Source organism: Drosophila guanche, unplaced genomic scaffold (assembly GCF_900245975.1).
Source record: "Drosophila guanche unplaced genomic scaffold, DGUA_6, whole genome shotgun sequence".
Classification (NCBI taxonomy): domain Eukaryota; kingdom Metazoa; phylum Arthropoda; class Insecta; order Diptera; family Drosophilidae; genus Drosophila; species Drosophila guanche.
In genome coordinates this window covers 4,721,789-4,746,785 of record NW_022995748.1, presented here as the reverse complement: position 1 = coordinate 4,746,785, position 24,997 = coordinate 4,721,789, and the positions used below count along the sequence as shown (strand labels likewise).

At 41.2% G+C, this 24,997-nt stretch overlaps 6 protein-coding genes across 36 annotated transcripts in view; 1 reads left to right on the top strand and 5 right to left on the bottom strand.

The window, feature by feature from the left end:
- LOC117584595 (sodium/hydrogen exchanger 3) overlaps positions 1-9,996 on the bottom strand; it is a 34,051-nt gene extending 24,055 nt beyond the window's left edge. For 5 of the 31 annotated variants that reach the window (XM_034273590.1, XM_034273586.1, XM_034273584.1 and 2 more), the window contains exon 1: positions 5,706-5,992. The gene's annotated coding sequence lies outside the window, so the exon portion shown is untranslated. Of the gene's footprint in view, positions 1-1,342; positions 1,423-5,705; positions 5,998-9,397; positions 9,422-9,987 lie in introns of those variants that run through there. The other 26 variants (XM_034273578.1, XM_034273574.1, XM_034273575.1 and 23 more) reach the window with 13 other exon arrangements.
- Positions 9,422-9,944, bottom strand: LOC117584601. Its single transcript, XM_034273607.1, has one exon. It carries the CDS (start codon positions 9,870-9,872, stop codon positions 9,738-9,740), a length of 135 nt encoding a protein of 44 aa, XP_034129498.1. The 5' UTR covers positions 9,873-9,944; the 3' UTR covers positions 9,422-9,737.
- A 322-nt stretch (positions 9,997-10,318) lies between the features above and the next one.
- LOC117584407 (malectin) lies at positions 10,319-12,101 on the bottom strand. The gene has a single exon (XM_034273269.1). The coding sequence runs from the start codon at positions 11,931-11,933 to the stop codon at positions 10,806-10,808; it is 1,128 nt and encodes a 375-aa protein (XP_034129160.1). The 5' UTR covers positions 11,934-12,101; the 3' UTR covers positions 10,319-10,805.
- A 386-nt stretch (positions 12,102-12,487) lies between these two features.
- On the top strand, positions 12,488-20,320 carry LOC117584148 (WD repeat-containing protein 75). Its single transcript, XM_034272908.1, has 7 exons — positions 12,488-12,753; positions 12,810-13,190; positions 13,249-13,903; positions 13,961-14,139; positions 14,200-15,359; positions 15,419-15,795; positions 19,919-20,320. Exons 1-7 carry the CDS (start codon positions 12,662-12,664, stop codon positions 20,276-20,278), a joined length of 3,204 nt encoding a protein of 1,067 aa, XP_034128799.1. The 5' UTR covers positions 12,488-12,661; the 3' UTR covers positions 20,279-20,320.
- LOC117584149 lies at positions 16,039-18,147 on the bottom strand. The gene is made up of 2 exons (XM_034272909.1): positions 17,948-18,147; positions 16,039-16,380 (listed from the first exon to the last, which is right to left on the bottom strand). The coding sequence occupies exons 1-2, from the start codon at positions 18,035-18,037 to the stop codon at positions 16,237-16,239; spliced, it is 234 nt and encodes a 77-aa protein (XP_034128800.1). The 5' UTR covers positions 18,038-18,147; the 3' UTR covers positions 16,039-16,236.
- A 325-nt stretch (positions 20,321-20,645) lies between the features above and the next one.
- Positions 20,646-22,699, bottom strand: LOC117583871. The gene is made up of 3 exons (XM_034272517.1): positions 22,679-22,699; positions 20,882-21,110; positions 20,646-20,808 (listed from the first exon to the last, which is right to left on the bottom strand). The coding sequence occupies exons 2-3, from the start codon at positions 21,053-21,055 to the stop codon at positions 20,716-20,718; spliced, it is 267 nt and encodes an 88-aa protein (XP_034128408.1). The 5' UTR covers positions 21,056-21,110; positions 22,679-22,699; the 3' UTR covers positions 20,646-20,715.
- Positions 22,700-24,997: the final 2,298 nt, after the last annotated feature.

The window sequence follows — 24,997 nt, the reverse complement described above, 5'->3', positions numbered from 1 at the left end:
TAGAATGTGCAAACAGTTTGCATTAATTAATAGCTTGAGCGAACTTTAGACTTTCAGCAGACAAAACAGAACAGTGGGAAGAATTGAGCTTCAAATGGTTTCGGGGTATAATTATGGCGACATGTGCCTCAAGTATAGGTAAGAAGACAGAAATCCAAATAAATAAATAAATAATCTGTGTCTAAATTTTTTGTATTTTAATTATCTCCCAGCTCGTCACCTGTCACATCTCTAAAGATCTGGCGCTATTCTATCCACTGTATAAAATCATCGCGAAACACCCGAGGAAATCCTTGGAAATCAAGCAGCAAATGCGCCACCATTTAATTGATTTCTTCGCACATCGCGGACCATGAGCCGGAAAATGTGTTAATATTTAATTTGAGTTTACTTTATGGTGCGAGCCCTTGATCCCCATACCGCTTTAGTGCCCAGGGGCAGCAGACAAGAATTGAGAATTGATTCCTCTCACTCTCTCTCTCACCTCTTTGTTTACTTTGCCCGCCAAAGAGTGCGACCAAATATTTGAGGTAAGGATTTTGTGCCAGCAGCAGAGTTCAAGTTTAGCCAGCGGAAAATATTGTATAATTTCAAAGGTCACACGAATATATGTATGTCTAGTATATATTCATGAAAATAACCGATTGGGCAGCAATGTGAATATAATGGATGTGGCATGATATATATATATTTTGGCCAGGGACCAAAATGTGTCTGTTTGTCTGTCTTTCTGACGCTCACGTAAAAACTGTTTGCAAATGAAACAGAAAATATTGAATTATGGCAAACAAAATATACATGTGTATAGATTTTTGGGTATTGCATTTTGATGGGACTGTACCTGGAGCGGTGGAAAACAAAGTGGAATTACAGGTACCGCTACTAATTTTTTGTGGCGACCATACCAGGAAGAATCGGTAGCTATATTTGAAAGAACCTTTGGCAGTCAAATCTTTGTCAACATCAATGTTCCTTCTACCAAAACTGTCCCAGAAAGACACGGAAATTCCATTACAATCGATCGGAATTGGTATCCTGCTAACGCACGATATGAAAATGATTCTTCCGCCTCCCTCCATTCACTGACCAAAAACTCCATTTGGATTGTTTACTTGTTTTTTCTTGGTTGAACTTTGCCCTTACCTAATGCTTCTGAGGTTTGTCGTTACGCTTTCTGTATCGCCTAATCGATGGAAAAATTACCCACACATAGCCACGCACACATTAGAAAAGTGGAAAAATGCCATCGTTGTTGGCAGGGCAAAACACACAAATTATTTATAAACAAATGAAATGCTCAATTGATTTATGAAAAATGCAACCGGTAAGAACCCACTCTTACCGGTTCCAAGCGATTATCCAGAGAACATAGAACGGAAACCAAACAGAAAACAAGAGAACCGAACGAAACACATTAATACTTTAGAAACTTGGCCGGAAAACTGAACGAGTGCATGGGGCTAGCAATAGAATTTAAGTTGGAAAAATATGGTAAAATGACTTACACATGCAAAAAGACCTTCCCAGAGGATATACACAGATGTACACGGGTACACACATAAATATAAATGTACACTCCTCCGTCGATGCCAACTTGAATAATGACTGTTTACGACTGAACAAAAGTTCCATTGTCTGGATTCCATTGGTTTCTGGGGTCTTTCTGAGGCATGTTCCGGAAAAAATAGTTTTTCAAATAACATTTTATTCCATTATTTGAGTTCTGAATTGAATTAATGCCAATGCATGTCCGAGCAGTGGCAAGTGGCTTATTTGATGAATATTATCACCTTAACTATTTGAACAGGTGATACTAATCTTTTGTAAATTTACATTGCATAGAGGCAATAAATACTAATGACTCTGTATATGGAAATTTGTTTTACTTATTCATTTATTACGAGATATGTAGCCCGAATTTGCACCTTTAAATCAATTGTTAATAGAAATGCTTTTAATAGGATTTTATTCAACCTGCTAATATTTTTTAACATTTTATGCAATAACAAAAGTCAATCCAACGCTTCATCATAAGAAAACATTAAACATGAAATTATTAACCCTTCTGTCCATCACATCATCTTCAGACATGAGCATGAAGCATTCAGAAAAGTAGTCAGAGGGAAAGCAGAAGTACTCTGTCTTTGGCAGACCTTCCAAATAATAAATGTTCATCAGAATAAAGCCAAGAGCATAAAAAAGAGTTGCCAAAAAGAAAATGTACATATGTGCCTACATTTTTATGTATGTTTGTATGTACCGTGGTTGGGAGACAAAGCAAAAGAGAAAACTAAACAGAAATGAGAGGTTGAAAACCCAAATAAGAAATTAAGTCAAAGCGTGGTTTCTGTTTCTCTAAGATTTTTTAGTATGCGAACGTTTAGGATACCTTCTATTTTAGAATACATATTATAAATTATTTTGTCAATTAGGTTTTGCAAACGCATATGTATTCGACCGCTTATGGGTACAAGTTTTCATGGAAACAGCTAAATTATTTTGACGTTAGTTGCGATTTATACGTAGGTTCTTCAGAAAGTCTCTGTATCTACTCCTAACATGTGCCTAACATATAATACCTTCGTTGCTAGGGTGTTCACAAATCATTTTGCGGTTTTTAGCGACAAATTTGTGACTGAGACGTGGTTTGAGTGACTGACGGGCGCCGGATGGGAGGGCGGCTCAACCAAAAAGAACTCGTATCAGAAATGGCATTCAAATTGTCACAGTTGTTGGGCTACATGCTTTGTTGTATTTCTATAGAAATACATACAAACATTTATGAATGTAGGCAAGTACATATACATATGTATATGTAAATCGCGAGAGGGGCAGGCGTCATGGCAGCAGACGATATGGCATTAGAATCCCCCTAAAGGGAATTTCAGAGGAAATATTGATTCAAGAATTTTGTCGCACAGGCACATTAGAAAGGAATTCGATATCCGTTCCGAAATTGAATGTTCTTAAATTGAGTTTTAATGGCTTTTACAATCGTTTAAGTCACCCGGCTTAAATGATACTTTGTTTTTATCTAAAATCAAAAGAGAAAATCAGAGTTCAAAGACGTTGTCTATAATTATCACTGCATTCTGATTAAAATAATGAAGCTATTCCTTTCCGGTCAGCCCCAAAAAACTTGACCGTAATTAAAAGCTTTAAAATCGATTTGGCATGAACATTTTTCTACGTTGTTAGTTTTTACCCAAATTGGATTTTTTGCTAAAAGCCTTTTTGGTGCTGGTTGGTGTCTATGAGATATGGCGCAACTGATTACAGAGAATAAATAATAATTGGGAATAGAAATGGCAGCACCGAGAAGTCATTACAACGATTGTGGTCAAGGCCTCAACCCCCTCTACCAAATAATAATGATGTCAACACTCTCAATCATAAATCAAAATTCTTTTGTTTGTTTGGCAAGGGGAAACCCGTCGATTATCAGGTGGAAAGAGTCGTAATTTCCAGGAGTTTCATGGTTAAAATATTTAATTTTTGTTGGTATCGAAAAGGTTGACCACTCTAAGGAATACATCCATAAATTTTGTTAACAGGGAAAAACACAACACTCTTAGAACATTGTGTCACTCTGAAAACATCATTCCTGAACTTACCGAGTATTACATACACTCGTACCACCTTTACGGCAAAACTACTGACCATCAGCACTTCCCTATTTGTAAGAACATGGTCTTAATTAATGAAAACCCACAATTAGATAACGAATTGAACAGAGTTTCATGTATAAACAACATTTGTTTATTGGTTGATCGATGCGGCGGTATCTGTGTGGTTGGTGGTTTACTCCTATCTAAATTTATTGGCAAATTGATAATAAAATCAAATTGATTGACGATTTAATTCCGATAATAAACATTTTGACATGCTTGTCTCTCTCTCTCTCTCTTCCTCAATGTAGTAAGAGTATATGTATGAATGTATGTATGCTATTACATATATACATATGTACATATGTAGAAGCATGCGTGCCTATAAATATTTATTAATGTTTCCCGCTGCTGTCTCTGGGGTCTAGACTATAGACCGAGATAAACTTGTTTTGTGACGATGTTATAGCGATGGCGTTTTGCCGACTACTGGGGATTGAGTCATGCAATTTCTCATTAAAATTTTACAAATAAGGGAAGCTATTGCTGTAATGTTTGTAAAATTGTAATATCAAATTAATATACACATTTGTATTATGGGTGAGATTTTCATTCAGCAGAGATGGAAGAAATTATAACATATGAACATATTTCACTTCTTAATTAACTATTCGACTTATGTATGATTAAAATAATCTCTATTATATTTTCGGGCAGTAGTTTCTATGCATAAGCCCTGTCTACAGATATTTTCAGATATTAATATGGAGTACCGATCGCTACAAACGCCATGTCGAGTTCGTAATGGCCCTTTGCAGAGGGTACACACAGCAATGGAAATAACAAAAAATAAAGAGAGAAATAAAGAATTCTCTACGCTCTCTGATTTCTGCGAATCTGTGGATCTGTTTGAAAAAGATGCTGGTGAGATGACTCAACAGCCAAACATCGAATTACCAACAGAGTGTAGAGAAGAGAGAAAGAGGAGTCAAAAATATGTACATATGTATATACATATGTACATATGTATGTCATGGTTGTCATGCGTTATCTGCTTGGCAACAACAGTGGTAACAGCATTTGGCAGAGTAAACGAAACATGCGGAACGAAACAAAAGAAATATGCAGTTTCAGAACCGAAGCACTTTATACACTTTATGCATGGATTGATACCATGTCAGAGTCATTCGATTCCAATAACAGAACATAAACATTGCTACATTGCGACTTTCACTGTAGTTTACGGTGTCGAAATGCTTGTTGCCCTGCAACACCCTCTTCAGAGAGAATTAAAACAGAAAAAACTATACAGTGTGGCGGAAAGTTTATGAAAAACGAAAATATACAAATTTCATATGTGGTATATGCATTAGGAAACTCTGAACTCTGGCGATAGTACAAGTGGAGGTCATGAGCAGACTTTTGTCAGACACTGTACCGTACATATTTCGGAATGCGAAACGGGAACAACAACAACAACAATGCTATACAGGCAGTAACTACAAAAGTAGAGCAAATTGGTGAGGCGGGGAGAAGAATGGAGAAGAGAAAACAAGCGGGAAAAGCAGAGCGCAGCCGGCAACAGACTCAAAAATAAACTCAAGTGCACTTTTGGTAAGAAAATTTCGACACGAACAAAAAACTAGAGAAAACTCTTTGCTTGGAAAAAAAAAATTATAAAAGATGGCTAAAAATACGCAGATATATGTACAAATGTGTGATTTTCACTTTTCTACGCACGTTTTTCCACTGTGTGGTTTTCCTTTACCGCTAGGTTTCGAAATCGACAACAAAAACAACAACAACCACAACAAATCAGCCGGCAGCTGTTCTGCCTTTTCTGTCTTTGCACCCCCTCTCCCACCACTATCAGCACTCTATTCGGCTAGACCAAAGAGGGAAAATCGTATGGAAGGTATGGCAGTATCACTCAACAAATATCACACATTCCATATCCGCTCGGAAAATATTACTTTCTAGTCGTAAATGTGTCAATGGAGATTAGGACGCTTTTTTACCGGGTGTCCAAACTTATCATCCAGATTCTATAAACATGCTTAGACACCAAATGGAGAATGCTTCTTGGCACTGCCTTACCTTATATCCAACATGCTTTTTGGGTCACGCTCTCCCTTTTGAAATTGTTTTGGTTTTTTTAATATTGCGATACACTTTATGAACAATTTCTTCTTGCCAGCAGTAGCAAATTTATACACAAAACACAAAACACACAATTCGTAAAACACACAGCTTGCTTATCATTAACATATACACATCACGTACAGGTATGCAAATGTATTTTGTACATTTTCGAATATTTTTCAAATAAATTGAGTCTTCCGCCGCAAAAAATTCAAAATATAGCTGGCGCGCGCTGTTGAGGTGGTTATTGTGAATTGTTTTGGATTTTTTAGTAATATTGTGAATTGTTTTGGGGTTTTTAGTAATATTGTGAATTGGCAAGCGGTCGGGATTTTTATTGTTGGGGAAATTCTCTCCTGTGTCTAAACGGTCAGAGTAATTCTCTTCTGTGTCTAAACGGTCAGGGTAATTCTCTCCTGTGTCTAAACGGTCAGGGTAATTCTCTCCGCAGGAAAATGGCAATTTTCTCACAATGTGGCGCAGAAATGAGCACCAGGTACTCAGTGCTGTCAACTTCTCATAAAAAAGCTAAGAAAGCCATAGGAAAAAAGCTAGAAATAGCCAAACAAGTTAAATCCAGCAGAAAATTTTAAATTAGGGCGCTAATCCTTATATCCTTATCCTAAGACATATTTTAAAGCCCCTGATTGTAATAAAAAAGAAAAATTAAATGAATATTAGAATAATTTAGCAACTCTCAACTCTCTAAAAATATAAAATATGGTCACGATAATGTCAAAAATATCCTAGTTTTAATGGTTTTTTTAATTTCAGAACTCCCAGTTGGCAGTGAAACTTATGTTCATATTCAATGTTTCGCCAATCCTTTATCTCAAAATAAATATCCAGTCAGTCCAACTGCAGAAGTCGAGCTTCGTTTTTAATTGGTTTGTGGGATATGAAAGAGAAATTTCTGAGTATCCCCATTCCTTTTGTAATTTCTTTCCAATTTTGTCGTGTTAATGAAAATGTATGTGGGATAATTGAGCAAACAGGCGATACCGAACCGCAAGGGACAAGAGACTTTTCTGCAGTTTAAATTGATTTTTGTTTTTTTTGTGTGTGCATAACAGGCACCAGCGTGTGCATGAGCTGGATTCTGTGGCAAGGATAACAACACGTTTTCCATTCCCTTATAATTGCAAGCCTGCTGCACTTGGTTGGCAAACATTTCAATACACTTGTAGTTGCAGGGTTCGTGGCATTTCCATATCGATCGGTTGCTTGACATTCGCGTGGGTGCAGCCATCTATCTGGTCCTATTACGTAGCATCTTGGCAGCATGGTGCTCTGGTGGACACATTATCCTTGGACTTGAACGTTTTGCAGACTAAGTGCACATCATTGAGTCCTAAGGACAGTCCGCTGGAAGTTCTGCCGTCTGCCTTGATTGGTCGCTTTAATGCGCTTTTTATGAATGAAGAAGAACGAAATTGCTACTAATACAGTTAGAATATAGTTTCGCTAATGATTTCCAGCACTGAAAATGGGGAAAATAATCCTGAATAAACTTGTTTGCAATTGTTGCTGAAAGCTTCGTGAATGTATTGCACAGGTTTCTCCCACTGACAGTTCAGATATTATGTCTTTGGGTAACCATTTAATCTGCGTAGGATAACGAGATGTATTTTTTATGGATATTTAAGTATTAAATCTTTCCCAATCGATTTCCCCAAGAATTATTTATCCTATTGTCTTCAATTCACACATAAAAGCCATTTATATTCAAATGTCAGCAAAAAATTAGTTGAACTTTGGAAAAACAATTCGAATTGTTGTCGCTTCGATAAAGCATAAAGGAAATCCCCCAAAGAGCCACAAAGACAAAAGCAAGACAAGAAAAACCAACACGAATACAAAAACTTTGTAAGTAAAGTTTTAGACTCGCTCGAAGAGAGAGCCTCTAAGAGGAGCAAGTCCATATTTCAGGTTCATTTGACTTGAATGCAAAGTGTGCGTGCGGCTTAAACTTTCAGCTGTAAAAACATCATGATAATAATAATAATAATTCCCAAACCGAAAACCCCAAAACACCGCGGGAAGCATTGCTGCGGCGGGATATTATGTAAGCGTCAGGCGTTTCTCAAGGACACACACACACAGCAGAGCCGAAAATAGCAAAACGCCAGTTGGAGACGGACGTACAAATCAGACTGTTCCTCCCCTACCAATACCCATCATATCCTTCAGACAGACAGAAAGGGGACGGGACCCCACATTCCATAATATCAAATGGAATGAATACAACAACGATTTTACTACATATTACACTTTTGCAATGACCATGGAGAAAGGACAGCAGACCGAGGACGAACGGACATTGAAGGAGCTCCACGCAGCAGCATTTGTAAATCAGGGGAAAAACAAACTTGAGCTGTAGCAATGCTAGCCTGGGGGCGTGACAAATAGACAATAGTAATGGCTTTGTCGCAGAACAGAACCACTGCCAAAAACTAATAATCCGAATGGCAGTAAACTCCATTTGCCAAGAAAACAGGAAACAAACATTTTTAGTTGGGAAAACTTGCTGTATTTACAGTGAAAGCTGACTTTATAGGACAGGGTTGGTTGGCTCAATGGAAAATACGTGAAATACAAGAAAACAAAACACGAAAAAGTATGAAAAAGTGTTGTCAAAATTCACACATCATACAAGAAGTTAATCCTTAACTTCCAGTACACCACCCTTGGGGGGGAAAGTAATGAAAAATGCTACATCAAAAGTTGTTCTTATGATTAAAGAAATAAGGCTTCGTCTTCTCCTGTCTGAATGACTGCTTAATAAAGATCAAAGGATTCGCTTTGTCAAGGTAATCTTACCTATCTTTGCCTATCAGTCTTTCAAGTTCATTTCTGTTGAAGGTCAGCCCTGCAAAATTCTTTTTTTTTTTTGGGTTTCGAAGCCATTGTCCACATGAAAAAACAAAGTTATTTACTTGCACAGGCGGCGGTTGGAAAGAACAACAATAGCAACACAAACATGGCATCCTGCGGCTCATTTATCATTATATAAAGTTCACATGCACACACACACACAGATGAACGGCGCACACATAAGCATACTGCAAGCTCAAACAACAACCAAAGCATACTTTTGAGCGTTGCATGGAGGAGGCGTCCGGCATTGTCAACTTGTTTTTGTTTAGCGTAGGTAGCGTTACGAGTACTAGTGGCGTCAGTCACATGCGCATTCGATGGCAAAAACATCTGTTTGGTGATTTACGTGGGAGGGGGCAACAGAGCGGTAAACCAAACGGGAGAGAGTGTAAGGCAAAGTAAAGCTCTCTCCGGAATTGGTTGGGAGACACAATGGGAAAACAAACAATAGAATTTGTGAGAGCGGCAATGCCTCACCTTTTATAAATATAACTTGAGAGAGCCCATTGAAATAGGATGAAGAGTGAGACATCCTTCCATTTTTTTACTACTGCCGATGACGGGATGTTTTTTTTCTTATTGGTTACCATTTGAATTGGACCATTAGGTTTACGCCTTTGCATGAGCTTATTAGAAGCTCACTGTGGCTTCTAACTAGATTTACTGCCAACCATTATGTAATTAGGGACAGGAGCCATTGTCTAGACCAAACAAATGATTTTCTTATATAAGGATGAGGGAGAGACTGGGAGAGGGGGCATGTAACTTACCGTTTGTATTTTCGATTTGCTCAAGGACACGCCTAATGTTTATTTCTAGATATCCTAAGCCGTTAATCTATCAGTAATGTTCCACAGTTTGATATCCTTTTTATTTTAAATCCTAGTTTTCACCGTCTTATAGCACTAACCCAACGGGATTCTCAATTTTAATAGCACTATGTAATACACTTGAACACACACACAAACACACACGCACAGCCCGATTTTTGTTGTTGGATGATGGGAAGGAAGGAAGTCGCTAAGGCGGCGACCGCAACGGGGCAACCACGAACAGGAGCGACAGCGGCGACAGTCCGTCCGGCAGAGCAGGGCGACGGCCTGCTCCTGCTTAAAGCGAACGCTTCAGCACATTAAAGATTTGCATTAGACTTGCCGTTTTCATATAAACAGCAACCAATTTGATGTGATTTTTGTGGAAATTTGTGTACTTGCTGAAGTAGAACTGGCGCGTGGACATTTTCATTGCCAATTCGATGGAGATGGAGCCACGGCGCACTGATGACTGAATTTTCTCTATCGTTATCCTTGCTGGCAATGTTAGAAGTCATGAGCACAAGGGACCTATTTTGCTTGTCAACCCTCTGTTGCTCTCTTTTTTGACTTGCATGCGGCAAAGGATGACTGGCAGGGTTGCTACAACCAGTTATCGGTGTTGAGCAATCGTCGACTTAGTTCCGTGACGTCACAAACATTAAAACCCTAAAATGAAGTTGAAGATTAATGGCAGTTCCCAAACGTATTTAATATTAATAACAAGCTTGAGCCAATCAGAATATTTTCAGATTTGTAGACACCTTGTGGTATGATAAATTGACAAACAATTAAATCGAAATCTAAAAATTGATTCTTGTAGAAGATTTCGATATTTTGGTAAACATTTAAGTAAATTGAAAATACCAACAATTTTTGCTTCATAACAAACAAGGTTGATTCTTTATTTCATTTCGATTCTAAATTTAAACAGTTCTCAAGCAAAACTGCCCCAAAAACCGCTTAGAATTTGTGCGCACATTTCTCCATAGAACAAAACCGACTAAAATTTAAGTTGTCAAGTTCGGAAGAATCGAGATACAAATATGTTTAAGTACACTCAGCCTGGAACGGCAGTGGTCAACGAAAGGAACATACATAACATATGTACGGACTTAGGTTTATAAAAGAGTGGAAATATATAAGAGTGAGGAGGAGGAGCAGGAGATCTGTGCGTCTTGTGGCAAATGCAAAGGCAAGTAAGGAAAGGAAAGGGAAGGGAATGGAAAGGATAGGGGAGGGAAGGATCTCTAGGGTATGCCTAACGTACGAACTAAACGATAAGTATACAATTAAGTCTTTTATCAAAAATCACAAAAAGCAATAAATCAAACAGGCCTCTGCACCAAGATCTTTCCCATGGGGATCACAGCTTGCACAAGCAGAAAAGCAGCGGTATGAAGGCTCCGATGGCGATAAACACTGGAAGCAATATGGAGGAGTCGTCCATCGAATAGGGATTTGGCTGACGTGGTCCGCTAAACGCGCGCTTCGAGTCGGCCGTCTGTGATTGGGATTGCTCTTGGCGTTGCTGCTGTTGCTGGGGCTGCTGCGGTATCTGTTGCTGCTGATGTTGTTGTTGCTGCTGCTGCTGCTGTGGCGGTGGTGGAGGTGCATGCTGCTCGGGCATCTCCTCCTCCAGCTCATCCAGGTCGTCCAGATCCTCATCGTCCTCGTCTATGTCGTCGCGTTGAGTGCGCACCACACGCTCCTGCTGTCCCTGCTGATTGGGCTTCTCCGGACCTATCCTTGTGCTGGCCTCCGATGTGGGAATCTGACTGATGTCGCCTTTGAGCAGGGCAAACGCATTGATCTTGGGATTGTCCAGGGCCCCCTTGATAAAGTCCAGCCGCAGCTGGCCATTCCGCACATCCGATACCTCGCCCAAGTAGTGCAGTCGCCCGTTGTTTATCTTGAAGTAAACAATCTCATCGTGGGCGGACCCTCGGCCGACCTGCTCGTAGATGTCCAGCTGTCGAATGACCGTGTGCTTGCGATTGAGCAGCACATCGAACACCTTGCGGCCGGGGGCATCGAAGTACACCTCGCAGAACTTCATTATCAGCGCATAATCACCGTCGCCATCGGTGGGAAAGTCATAGCCAAAGGTCGTCGTGTGGTAGCGCTCCGTGCGATACAGCATCTCATCATGCTCGTGCGTGCGCCCAATCATTAGCAGGTGCTTGCCGTAGTCCGAGGCAATGCCCACATTCTTGAGCGGATCCGCCTCGTAAGTAATGCCATTGCGGTCCGTGTGCTCCTCACCGCCGGCATTCACGGCGTACACAACCTTCAGGGGATCGGCGGAGGCCGTGCTGAGGCAGCAGCAGCTGCCAATGAGCAAAAGCAGCACAATGACCGACTGCAGGGGCTGCACTCCTCTGCATCCAGCCCTACCACTACTACTTGCCTGCAAGTAGTCTTCCCCATTACTGCATGCTACGTTGCACATGTTCTCAGTCGTTTTTGTTGTTAATTTGAGTTTCTTCTTCATGTCAATTTTTTCCTGGCTGCCACCGGTCACCGCTAAGCGTTTCTTTCCTAGGGGGCGTCGACTCGTTGGTGCGACACGTGGCTCCAATCGGAGCTCAACTTAATTCCTTAACTGCACAGCGGATTTAATTAACATTAACAATATGTATTTTTATAAATTTAAGCCAGTGTGACCGTGGATTTGTCCATAATGTATACCTCTTGACCCTCAGAAATATACCGTCTCATTGTGAAAATATACCATTAATAGCCGGTCAGCCGGTAGTATATGCGCATTTATACCCTATTTTTTTAATTAATGGGAATATTCCGGTATTCCTGCAGATTTTATATCTTAGCGTGACTTGTTTTAACCCTTTTATATGATTTTTGTTTGTACTTATATCTCCCTCTCGATACCCATTCTCAGTATATATTCTCTGTTAAAATAACCATATAACTAATATACCTTTCACGGTCTCCCTGTAGCCAGTACTTCAGAGTATTTCCAGGGCTGCAGTATTAAAAAACAATTTACAGCACCACTTTTAAGATGGTAACAGCTGCAGGCCAGCGCTTTACCACACTGAAATCAAATCCGCTACACGTGCATTGGCTGTGATGGAATTTTTGTTGGGAAATAATTCAGAAAAAGTAGCTATAATTGCATAAAACAAGCATATTTAAACTGCATTTCAAGTGCTCAAGCACTAAAGAGACGGCCAGCAAATCTAACATCGCCAGACAGCCATGAATTTTGACGAGGAAGATCACCTAGAGCTGCAGTATTTGGCTGGCGGCAACATTGTGGAACATCCGCCCGTCTTTTCACCAGAAGGAAGGTTAGTAAAAGACATAAAAAAAAGCATTCAAGTTCTTACCACCCATTTTCCTTTAGATTCATATTTGTGCGATGCGGCTCAAAGGTCCAGGTATATGTGACCAGCACGGGTGAGCTAACCCGGGTCCTTGACGATGCCACGGCGCCCCTGATTAGCCTGGAGCTGGACCAGAAGCAGCCAGAGCTGCTTTTGGGCTGCACCAGCACTGGCCAGCTATTGCGCTGGAATTGGCGGGCAGGCGTACTGAAGAAATCGGTGTCCCTAAAACTGGGAGATTTGCAGATTTTAACCTGCAACCTGATGAATCTGTACAAGGGCGGCGACACCGCCTGCGCCTTTGTGACGGTCAGGCGGAAGAGTGGCAAGCAGATTGATTGGTTTGTGGTCAACACAAACAATGGAGAGAAGCTTGAGGTCAAGTGTGGCCTTAAATTGAAGTGAGTTTTTGGTTAAAAGTCGGTTAAAATGTATTTCTAATTTGCGCCCTTTTTGTAGGCTGCGTACACCTGTGGTGGATGTGGGCAAGGGTGAGTTCAAGTACATCATTTTGGCCCAGGGTTTCTATGTGTATTTCATCAACTATGAAACCTGGAACTTCTGTCGCTACAAGAATGCCAACCAGAGTCTCATTACGTGTGTGCGCATGAGTCCCAGTGAGGAGGTGGTGGCCACCGCTGACGCAATGGGACGCATCTTTCTGTGGCGGCAGTTTGAGCAGCGAGAAGCAATGACCAATGCACTGTTCCATTGGCATCACACGGAGGTGACCAGCCTGGCCTTTTCCCCATCTGGGGCGACCCTCTACAGCGGTGGCCATGAGACTGTGATGGTCAAGTGGCCCCTGGACAGGCCTGAGGAGCGCAAGTACTTGCCGCGGATGGCCAGTGCCATACGGCACATTGTGGTGAGCGCTGACAATGAGAATGTGCTCGTGTGCACCGAGGACAATGCCATACAGCTGCTGGGAGGCAGCAATAGCGCCATCAAGTCTACGGTGCAGCATTTTACCTACGACGTAAAGGATCAGACGGGCAGGAGCAAGTTCCCCTTGGGTTTGCGTCTGAATCCACGTACCAATACGCTGGTACTCAATGGCAGGGGAGGACACTTGCAGTTCTATTCGGCATACACCAAAAATTTGCTTTACAATGTGAGTTTGTGGCTTCCCTTTTGATGAGTTTATAAATTTTAATTGCTTTTTTGATAGCTTCGTGTGGTGGACAATAACATACACAGCCATGAGGATGGCCTGATTGTGTACAATACCCGTGTGACTCGTGCCGCCTTCAACATCAATTGGATGGCCACTGGCGAGGTGTACAATGACTTGGAGAACTTTTCTGAAGTGCGACTCAAGTTCTGGGAATACAATGAAAAGCTACAGAGGTACGCAGAATCGAAAAAAGAAATATTCATTACCTTCACTAAACACACAAATATTTATAGCTATATTTTGAACACGGAAATTAATCTGCCGCATGAGCAGGGCTTTAAGGACATCATCTTCTCCAATCAATTCCAAGTAGACAATTTGCGTTGCGCCACTGCAGGCGAGGATAATGTTATCAAAGTGTGGGGCATCACCGATTCGGAGAACATTTACAGGCGCGGCATTATGTGGAGTTGCTTGGCCCAGACGAGCTACAGGAATCTGCCCATTGGAGCCATATGCTTCTCCCAGGACGGTTCTCTGCTGGCTGTGGGCTATGGCAACATTTTGGCGCTGTACGATGCGAGGAATCCAAGCCTGCCGCTACACTCTCTCAGCTGTCCGCCCGGTCTAGATGGGGTAGTGTCCAAGGCGCAGTTACGTCTAACCAAAACAACGCTAAATGGTGCCCGCAAGGAGCTCATCCAACAGCGGCAGCAGCTGTGGGCTATCCTGAAGACCTTGAGCAGCAGTGACGACCAAACATTGGTGGAGAAGGCCAAGGATATGATTGTGGGTCCCCCAGTGAAGGGACAGCAGATAAAGGAGCCAGAGGCTGCCAGCAAAGAGTCGGTATACAAATACATTATGAAAATGTCCGAGCTGTCCCTCCACCAGAAGTTGCAGCTGCTGCGACGCTTTGGCATCGAGTGCAGTGTGCCCCTCGCCTTTCAGAAGCAGCTGATGGAGCATCTGCAGCGGTGTGTGGTGCGACCAGAGGCAGCCAGAGTGCGTCTCAGGAAATTGGATGCACGTCTGCATCGCCTGCACACTCGACATCGCTACAAGGCCAAGCATCGGTTGGATCAGCTAGGCAAACGGCGACAGAGGTATGAGGATCTGGTGCATACGGATGTCATGGCTCTGTTCAGCATCCTTAAACTGGACGACAACACAACATCGAAACAGCCGCCGGCCAAGCGGAGGCATCTACAAGCCACAGCACCCAAGAAAATTCCTACCAAGGCGGCGCCCATGCACGGGCTGGCGCAGATATCGCATGTGCAATTTGGTGCCGGCTCTCAGGGCCATTTGGTAGCAGTGTGCACCGAGTCGCGAGTGTTGATCTGGAACCTGCTGACGCTGCGCCTTCAGGCGGGACTCAAGCTTTCCGTGCGTCAATTGGCCTTTGATCCACTGACGAATCTAATGGCCGTCATCACAAGGAATGACGAATGTGAGTTGTGATTCGGAAGAGAGACATAACCAAGAGATATAATCAATTGTTCTTTGCAGTGCATGTCTTCCAGCCGAATGTGCCGCTGCCGTTGTATCAGCGCAGGAATCTGCCCAAGACCCATGGCCTGGCCTGGCTGCCACGCCGTCAACCCAAACAAAACTCCATTAATCTGGACTGGCAGGCGCAGTCTACGCTCCTGATGCTCACACACACACAGGAGATTGCCTACCTCGCGAGGCCCGGCCAGAGTCCATCGGATGATGCTCCAGCTCCGATCAGCTTTGCCCCGACGCCCGCCGTCAACGAGAACCTGCTCACGCATGCCACCTTTGGCATTCATGTGCGGCAACAGAAGAAGGAACTGGAGGCGCTCGAGAACTCGAGTGGTGGACCTCTGATAGTGGGTCGGGGCGAGCATAGTGCTGTCAGTGCGGTAAGTTTTTCGCTTAAACAAAAATTATACCATTACCATATGTGGCATGAGGCAACAAAAACTTTTCTGTGGTTGGGTTTCAAATAGAGGGTTACACGGGGTCGACTTGTTACCATCGCCATAGACTGTGTATTTTGTCATTGGATGCGGATGTCCGTGTAGAAAGCGGGGTCCGAGCATCAAGGGAAGCACAGGGCGCAGGCCAGATTGGCTTACGAGAACATCATTTGTTATTGTGTTTATTTGAAACCTTACGCGTCTATGAAGTACAATTGGTTAGACTTATCGTTAGTTAATTGTAAGTAGTTTATCGTATATGTTTTGAGTAATGGTTTAACTTTGGTCTGGGTATACAAATCTTTTTGTGGCTATATTTTTTAGCAATTGCTCAGTCGTTTATATAGAATTGACGATGATTGTCTTTTATTGGATCGATGCCGATTACTTCTTCTTCCGCTTGACGACATCGCCAAGCCGTGGCGCCGTTGGTACACGCAAATGGCGACAGCGACGCATCATCAAGACGTCGTGCTTGAAGTAGCGCAGACAATGCCATTGGGGCACCTTGGGCATCAGTTGCTGGTGCTGCAAATAAGAGATTTATTTATATGACTTGTGGAAGCACAGAAAATGCATATTTTTTGAATATCTTTAACAGATGCTTTTATAACTATTTGACTGTCATAGTTTTTGTGATCTACTTTTGGAACATCTCTATTTAAATATTTTTGCAATGTTGCCTACTTTTCCTTCTTTGTTCTCCCCTACGGGGGCACCCTTTAATCTTTCTGTTATGGGATGATCTTTTGTGTCGGCTGGACACTCAATTTGAATAATGTCCATTGAGATTTATAACGACATTTACCCGAAAGTGGGTTTTATTTTTGGACGCGCCTTTCAATTGGTTTTTTTCTAAGGAATTTTTGTAAATCATGCGCAATAATCATTCAGTAGCCTAGCAACTGAATAATATGCGATTTATGTAGTCTCGTGTCTTGGATATTAAACGCACATGTTGAAGAGATTACATTATAAATATTTCCTGTATACTCATCTGAGAACCTCTTGCCTCTTGTTTAGGGGGTATTCCTCACTTTTTGTTGTTGTTGTTCTTTGATCACTTTTTCCTATTATCATCCATCCATCCAAAAATCAGTTGTTATATTTATATAATTATTAATCACTTTGTTTATTCTATCAAAGTTCAAGTCTGCAGAGACAGAGAGAGACATTGATAAGGTTGATCCACAACACTCGGAAATTTCGAATAATCTGTTCTCTGTACTATAGATTTTGTCTACTTCATGCCCGTCTATATATAGTTACATAAATTAACATCACACGACGTAAACGTGCTCAATGATTATGTTATAATACCCTTTGAAGAGGGTGTTCTACTTAAGGCAGGTGCCGTATTAAATGTATTCTAAGTGTTTCGACTATACGGAGAGGAAATTTCCTTGAACCAACAGCAACTGTGCAGCCGATAAAGACATCTCTGTTTGTTTCTATGCCACCTTAAAGTTGCGCAGTTATCTATCAATTATAGCAGTCTGTTTGAACCTTTGCACAGATCCTCTTATTTCTGGATTTAGAAATGTATTGTTCCGGATAGCTCTATCATGTAATTCTTATAAATGTCTACTACTTGATTATTATTTTGCTAATCATAAAGATAGAAATTACATCACAATCGGGCGGAAATGTCCTATATGTAGCTTAAATGTTTAAAGTTACTCTTTAATTCTTGTTTATTATGTCTCATGTTTTAATTAGAAAGCAATCTTTTAATTAAGACTGCAGTTTATATCTTGAGAAAATGTACACCGCCCACTATTTATTAGCGGGCGGTTGCACTTCCGCGCTTGCCGCGCATTGGGTTGCATTTCCCGCCCACGCAGGAAAATATCCGTGAAGTCATTGCCCCAAAAATATTCCATAGTTTGCTTCTACTAAATGTATGAACCCTGCTGTCTTTCTTTCTTATATTCTTCGAATTGGTGTCCTCTTTTGTACTCTTTTATTTTTGTACCATTCCCAAAATATATTCCACTTTTTTACTGCACTCTTTTTGCTTTCTTTGCCATTGGCTCTACTCCCTTATCTCTATCCACCACAACTCCTTTGACTCCTTCTTTCCCCTTTCGCTCACCTCATTCACAATTGGCACGGGTCCAGAATGGGCGATGGCGACAAGGGCCAGGCACAGAATGGAAATGACAGCAAAAAAGTTGGGCCACATTTTCGACGTTTATTTTTGGGTGACTCCTCCTTCTCTGTTCTTTGGCTCTATTTCACACTCCACCACTCACTTTCTCTCTACTTGGTGTAAAATGTACACTGTAAATTGTTGTTTAATTGAATCGTAAATTGTTTAATAAGATTCAACGCGTTATTGTCAGCTGCTGCAGTTGACGATGAGGAGGACAAACAAGATTCTTGGGGGGGCTTGTGCTTTGAACTTTTTTTGTGTTCAATTTTATTTCCGTAAACTTTAGCGGCACGCGCTTCCGCTCTTTCTCTGCCGGGCTTGCTCCGGTCTGCTTGTTGTTTGTGCGGAATAAAACGGTAAAGTGTAAATTTGTCGGCAAAGCACTTCGCCATTTATACTCGGCGGCAGCCGGGCACGAGCACCAGGCCAGCCACTTCGTGCGTGCTTCGCCCTCATAATTCTAACGGAACGAAAGCCCAGCTCGTGGCTCGTAAAGTTCGTTTTGTTATTGTTTGAGCGATGGCGCTCGCTCTTTAGTGGCTGTTCCTTTCTCTTAAGCTTCGGCTGGCGGCGGCTATTGTGAATTGGAAGTGCAGCACAGTCGGGCAGTCAAGCCCCCCTTTTGGACAGTGGTGCCAATAGTTGACATAGTGCTCTAAGAGAACTTAGGGCTTAAAATAAAAATAATTAATTATTCATTTATTTACATATATTTTTGATGATTTACTTCTGAGAAGAAGTATAGTTTTGAGTCAGCATTTTACTCTTATAAAGAACATTCCATATATGTAGTTTTCATACAACCACTGTGCATTGAGTGACGCTCTTCCTCTCTCTCTCTCTCCTTGTACTCCACTCTCTCCGACATTGTTACTCAATTTGTTGTTTATGCGTAGGGCAGAAGCCTGTCATAGCCGTTGCGTGCTTTTGACACTTTTCTTTTCTTTTCTGTATTTTACTGGGCAAAATTTGTACTTTTCTGGATTGCGTAAGTTTCCGCCAGTGTGTTGCTAGGTGTAATAATAATTACTTGTGTGCGGGCCCAGCACTAGTCTTAATTGCATTTATCCATTACCATAATTTTTCCCAGAGTTTATTCTGGTTTGAGTCGGTTCGAGCTTGCGGAAAGCTGAAAGTCAGCTCAATTTGTATACTCGGTTATCGTCGTAGGCGATTCATGTATTGAGTCACAAATGATTGTTTGCTTCCTGCCAAGTTATTCTTTAATTAATTTTCTGAGGAAAACAACAAGATGTATTTTGCAATCGTGTCACTTAAACGATTACAATTGACATTCGGTCAAATGTTTGCACGTCGATTGTTTTTGTTTAAACAATTTTTGCATTAAAATGGAGCAGCAATGGCCAAGTGGATGGCCAAGCGCATGCGCGAAGGTTAATAGGCAATCCACTCGAGGGCTTGAGCAGTTTATTAATGCCCCGCACAAACCCCAGGCAATGAATGACAAACGGAAAATAACTACAAGAAGGGAAGGTACTGATTTCAAGTCGAAGAGTTACATACCCTTTAGAATATCCAATGCTGGTAGGTTTCAGTAAAAGCGGAAGTAAAAATTATCATGAATATTATCATCCTCACATCCTCACCTACGGCTGATCGTTCCATTTATTTCTGTTATCTCGTACACACTTCCGCCTTGCCATTACAAAAATATTCACAAAATCATGTTACCCTCTATTGAGAGGTACAATAATCATGTGATTAACATTGTCGAGCGAGGCTTTGGTGTTGGGTGCTGGGACTGGGACTACGACTGAACTTGAACCGCAATCTCGACACCCGAAAACAACCGAAAAATAATAATATCGCACACCTCTAACACACACAGACACACCTTGTTGTGAACTTCAGCAAGGTCAATGCCAATTAATGTTCATTTATCTATTACAGTTTGTCAATCTGTCCGCCCACACTATGCCCTCCATGAGCCTGATCTGCGGAGAGTTTGTCAAGTCGCTACTGATTCCGGCGGATGCGACTTCGCGGGTTAACGCTGCTGCAGCGGAAGCGGACACCAATGGTGGCACCACGAATGGCAATGGACTGTCCCACGAAGACAGTGACGCAGAAGATGAGAATGATGAGCAACACGAAGCCACTCTAGGGATACGTAAAGCCTTGCTGGAGCGAAATTCTGTGCTGGAGGAGGAGCATCAGCCCCTCAGTACGGATGTGGTAGACCAACAAGCTCTGGACCATCGATTGAAGCTCATCACGGGCTTGAAAAAACAATTGATTTTATCTATGTAGACAAAATCCCTATGTAGTTGTTTTAAAAGAAATATGATCCTATATTTTTTTCTATATTTTATATAAGACATTGAGCTTTAGGGCAAAACGATTATTGATTTAATACAAAAGTCAATTGTGCACAATGGAATTTTGTACTTACAATTTTTTTGTCTTACTTTCAGGTGGGTTGGGAGAAATTTCAGGGTTCAGGCTTTTATAATATTGCTTACCGTTTTCCTAGTGGTTAAACACACACATTTTACTAGAAGAATATGCAGCAATCATACATATGAAAATAATATAAGATGCTGCCCATTATAGGATCATCTGCAATAAAGCTTTTATCGCCCATTAAATTGTTCAGCTTTTGATCCTTTTTGTTCCTAAACTAATGACTGCGATTTTATATTTTCATATTGGTGTACATAACATAACATTTGATAAATGCAAAATATTTAAAAGAAACGCCGACGTGGTATCAGACCGGCATGGGATAACACATTGTAGATTTCCATACGCGGAATTTTCTCAGCCTGACGATCGTACACCTAAAAGAAACAAAATTCCACTCATTTGAGAGACCAAGATTCCATATGTGTGTTTATAGTTGATGAAACGTACCACCTCTTCGCCAGGTCCAAACCAACTGGATCTGGCTAGAGCATCCCGGACTCTGGGTGTCTTGTAGAAAGGATTCTGGAACTGTTGTGGCAGGGTCTGCTCCCAAGCGGCATTCTCCACGACGGCAATGTGCTGGAGATCCCGCTGATTCTGCGGACGTGCCTCGGTCAGCATTGTGAGACCCACGACGAAAATGGCCACCGACCAGATGAGTCGACGGGTCAGACACCTTGAACGAGGCAGATGAAGACTTCAGTTGAGAGCACAATACCATTTTCACTTGCTCGACTTAAATTATTATTACGATGATCATTACATAATTGTGGCGTGCATATAATATAACAAGTTTCCGCCTGTCACGCACTACACACACACAGGCACACGCATGTTCCCCCAAGAGCTCTCCCAAGTCCCCAGTCCAGTCCACGCCTAAATGACCGGCTTTTCGGAGTGAGTAGCCCAGTACCAGGCCCAAGCACCGGGACAACTTGTTGGCCAAGTCAGCTGACTGCTGGTTCCGTCGTTCAGTCTCTGACATCGACTCCGTCTGTGGCAGTTTCTATTTCTCTGTTGAAGTTGCAGTTGGGTTGTCATGTGGCCAGTCATTTCCTAGATGTCGCGTGCTGCGAGGTGGAAAAAAAGCTCTGCTTTTGCCAATCGTCATGCGGTGGCTAGTTGGTCCATACGTTCGTTCGTCCCAGTTTGGTTGCAAAAAGATCCCTGATCTTTGCTTTTAATTGGATAACCGGCAGTGACGCCGTAGCCACTTGCCTCTTGCAGCCGCGCTTGCCCCTTTGGTGATGTAAGTTTTGGACTTGATATTGCCACTAATGCGGCACAGGCATTTTCAATGTGTGTGTGTGTTTCTTGCCGCCCTTTGCTTTTTGGCCAAGTCATTGTATTGGCTGCCGTTGTGACTGATCATCATCAGCCGCTTTAAAGCCAAAGACTTGACTGGACTTGTACGATTTCCATAACCGTACGAAACGGGGAAATTATATGATGCAAGAGCATGCAAATCACTTGAATTACAATGCTATGATACGACTAACCATAAGATATTCGAGTTTCTGTAACAGATCTGTATTTTAATGGGTAAACTGTAATGTAGAGAATGGCTAGGACACAGATAGTGTTCCTTAATATTGTTTGGTAATTATTACGAGGCTGATCTAGTCATTCATTTCGATAGAACTTCATATTTAAAATATTGTGTAGACTTTATAGTTAAGGTGTTTCCCCATACGTTCAATGCAAATCACAGGCATGTGAGTGCTTTCAAAAGATGGGATTGCCATCCAACTGAGAACAGAAACTAGATCCCAACCTTGATCTATACGATTAGTTCTTTGAAAACATCTCCGCTCAATCTAATACCCCAAAAAATCATCTGCCTGTCTTATGCACAATCCAGTTCACAGTCCAGCAACCATTTTTGCCTTCTTGGTCACACCCAACTGATGTGCCATGACTTGGGCGGGTTGCATTTCGCTTTCGGTTACCAGCCCGACCATCGGACGGACCCCACCACGTCTTATGCAATTCTGCCGTTTTGCGCATGCGCAAAAGACTCCAGCAAAACACTCTCCTCCACAACCTCCCCAAAAATGTGCTGGTATTTTCAGGTTTTCATGCTTATTTTGTGTACGCCACTTAATTGTTGTTGTTTTTGTTACTGGGCACAGAGACTGGGATTGGGACTGGGACGGGGGACAGCTACTTACTTACATACTGCAACTACGCTTTGTGGCTGTCCCAGTCCCAGTCTCAGTCTCCATCACCCATCACCCGTCACACCGTCTCCGTGTCTGTGTCTGATTAGGTCAATGGAATCCAATTGGCGTCAGCGTCCGAGAGTCGGTTGCAGTTTTCGCTTTTTTACATATGTACGTATGTACAGTACGTAGTCGTCTCTTCATTCCATTCCATTCCAACATTCCAAATTTGGGTCATGTGGTTAATTGACAAAGATTGACGTATTGTTAGTATTGTTATTCTACAAAGTCTACAAATTTGTTTATATTTTGCATACAATGAGGAAATGTGCTCACGCATCTGTTACAATTTTCATTCTTACAAAACGGGTAATCGGTAAGGGGATTGCGAAATGGGGAAATCGGAACACCACAAATTAGATTGTGTAGGAAAAGTACTGTAAGTCGGATAAGGTTGTTTGTCAGTGAAAGGAATTTGGCCTTTTCAGTGCGATTTTCGGTGCGACAAACTTAAAAGGAACCTGGGAAGGGACTGCAAATTGTATTTGGAACGAATGAAACGAATCGGAATGTGAATTCAGATCGATGAATAGGATATTTACAATCTACAGACTATTGGTACATACGAAAGCTTAATAGAAAGAAATATCTTCAATTTCTGACACAACTTTCGTTCCTCCAATAGTTCGGTGGGTGGGTGCTTCAATTTTTGATCCAGTGTTCATACCTCAAAACAGATGCAGTTACGGATACAGTAAAAATTGAACGAAGAATCGTAATCGTACATATAAGGTTGGGTCGTGTGGTAGCTCCGTGATGACAGTTCAGATAAGTAGTGAGAGGGGAACCTTGATGCGAAACTTGAGCCCAATAAAAAGAGTCTGTCTGCACTCAACATACACAAGCTCATTACACGTTTTAGCCGGCGACTGGAGCAGGTGATCGTTAAGTTTTGAAAGTGTGAAACTCTTTAAACTTTAAACCGTTTCAAGGTTGTCGCAGTTGAGGATGTTTTTTTTTTTTTTGTATGTGGTTGCTGTTACCGCTGCTGTTTTTATGCACATCTCATTTCCCCATGAAATTTGTAATTAAAAATCGTGTATTACACGATTCTGCTTTAAAATATATTTTAGGTGAGGCCCATAATATGTGTTGAAAGGGTAATTAGGAGTGTTTATTTTAATTAAGTAATGTAATTGGTTAATTTATTTATTACTGGTTGTAATGATGCTGGTAAATACTTTAAGTTGGCTGTAAAAACTATATTTTTTGAGCAGCCACCAATGTAATATATTTTTTTGTGTGTGAAATTTTCATGAATAAATTGTATTTCAATTTAAAAATTAGTATTCCGAAAAGTAAAATTAAAAGTTGCATCACTATTTTTTCACTTTCATTTGACTTTAAATCAAAAAACTGTGTCAACTTTATTCGTCCGCGAAGCACGATCGATCGACTAACTGCCTCCCTGACACCACGCCCCCCACTCAACACTTTATGGTCAATATTGATGGATCATATTTATTAGCCAAATGGCGTAACGGGGCAGGGCAGCGCACCTGATTTTGGACATTTGTTTTGGCCTCTTTTGTTGCCCGTTTTGTGTCTTCACATCGTTTAATTGAAAACGCTGTGTGCCATGACAATCGCAATAATTATATTCGGTTATTGCATTGATAATATTATAATTTTTTTCTCTTTTTTTTAAGTTTTATTATTGCCATTGGTGTGGTGTTAGTTTTGGTATTTTTCGTTCATTTTGTTTGCGTCTTTGTTAAGAAAACGTGACCGTTAAACGAAATTATCTGTCAAGTGCAGCATTTTTTCAGCTTCAATCTTTTTGTTGTTGTCGAATTTTATGGTTTTTGGCTAACTCCTTTTTCCAGTCAATGTTGTTGGGCTTTGTTGTTGTAGTTTTGTGATAGGTCAAAATTGTTTATGGGTTTTTTTTCGCATTGGGGTTTTCTGTCACACACTTTTTTTGTAGGTCTTTGGGTGGCCACCGCAACGAATTATTGAGTCTTTTTTCGGTTTATAAATTATGGCATGCTGATGGGATCATCAGCTTTAGAGTACATTGAATGATTGTGCAAATGTTTTTACAAATATGTTTGCAGATCTTCACAGAAATTGTCAACAAGGACAAGAGACTTTTGAAAATGATTTCTTGTGATTCTGTTGAAAATCTTTGAATGTATTTTCATATTCGTGAAAATTCTTAACAAATCTATATCTTTCATTAGATTATTTATTATTATTCAATCTGTTTAACTTCATTTGTTATTTTGTTGTTTTATTTTGTTTGAATTTAATTTTTGCGGAATTACACAGCAATTACTCCAGCAATTCAATAAATTTTTTATTCATTAACACATGCAATCACCAATTCATTTTATCCATT

What these genes read in the sequence shown, in the direction of transcription:
- LOC117584601 (XM_034273607.1), bottom strand. Translation starts at nt 9,872, where the DNA reads ATGAAAATGTCCACGCGCCAGTTCTACTTCAGCAAGTACACAAATTTC.
- LOC117584407 (XM_034273269.1), bottom strand. Translation starts at nt 11,933, where the DNA reads ATGAAGAAGAAACTCAAATTAACAACAAAAACGACTGAGAACATGTGC.
- LOC117584148 (XM_034272908.1), top strand. Translation starts at nt 12,662, where the DNA reads ATGAATTTTGACGAGGAAGATCACCTAGAGCTGCAGTATTTGGCTGGC. An exon ending in GTCTTTTCACCAGAAGGAAG is followed by an intron (nt 12,754 to 12,809) that starts GTTAGTAAAAGA and finishes ATTTTCCTTTAG; the next exon opens with ATTCATATTTGTGCGATGCG. An exon ending in TACAATGAAAAGCTACAGAG is followed by an intron (nt 14,140 to 14,199) that starts GTACGCAGAATC and finishes AAATATTTATAG; the next exon opens with CTATATTTTGAACACGGAAA.
- LOC117584149 (XM_034272909.1), bottom strand. Translation starts at nt 18,037, where the DNA reads ATGTGGCCCAACTTTTTTGCTGTCATTTCCATTCTGTGCCTGGCCCTT. An exon ending in CCGTGCCAATTGTGAATGAG is followed by an intron (nt 16,381 to 17,947) that starts GTGAGCGAAAGG and finishes TCTTATTTGCAG; the next exon opens with CACCAGCAACTGATGCCCAA.
- LOC117583871 (XM_034272517.1), bottom strand. Translation starts at nt 21,055, where the DNA reads ATGCTGACCGAGGCACGTCCGCAGAATCAGCGGGATCTCCAGCACATT. An exon ending in TTGGACCTGGCGAAGAGGTG is followed by an intron (nt 20,809 to 20,881) that starts GTACGTTTCATC and finishes TGTTTCTTTTAG; the next exon opens with GTGTACGATCGTCAGGCTGA.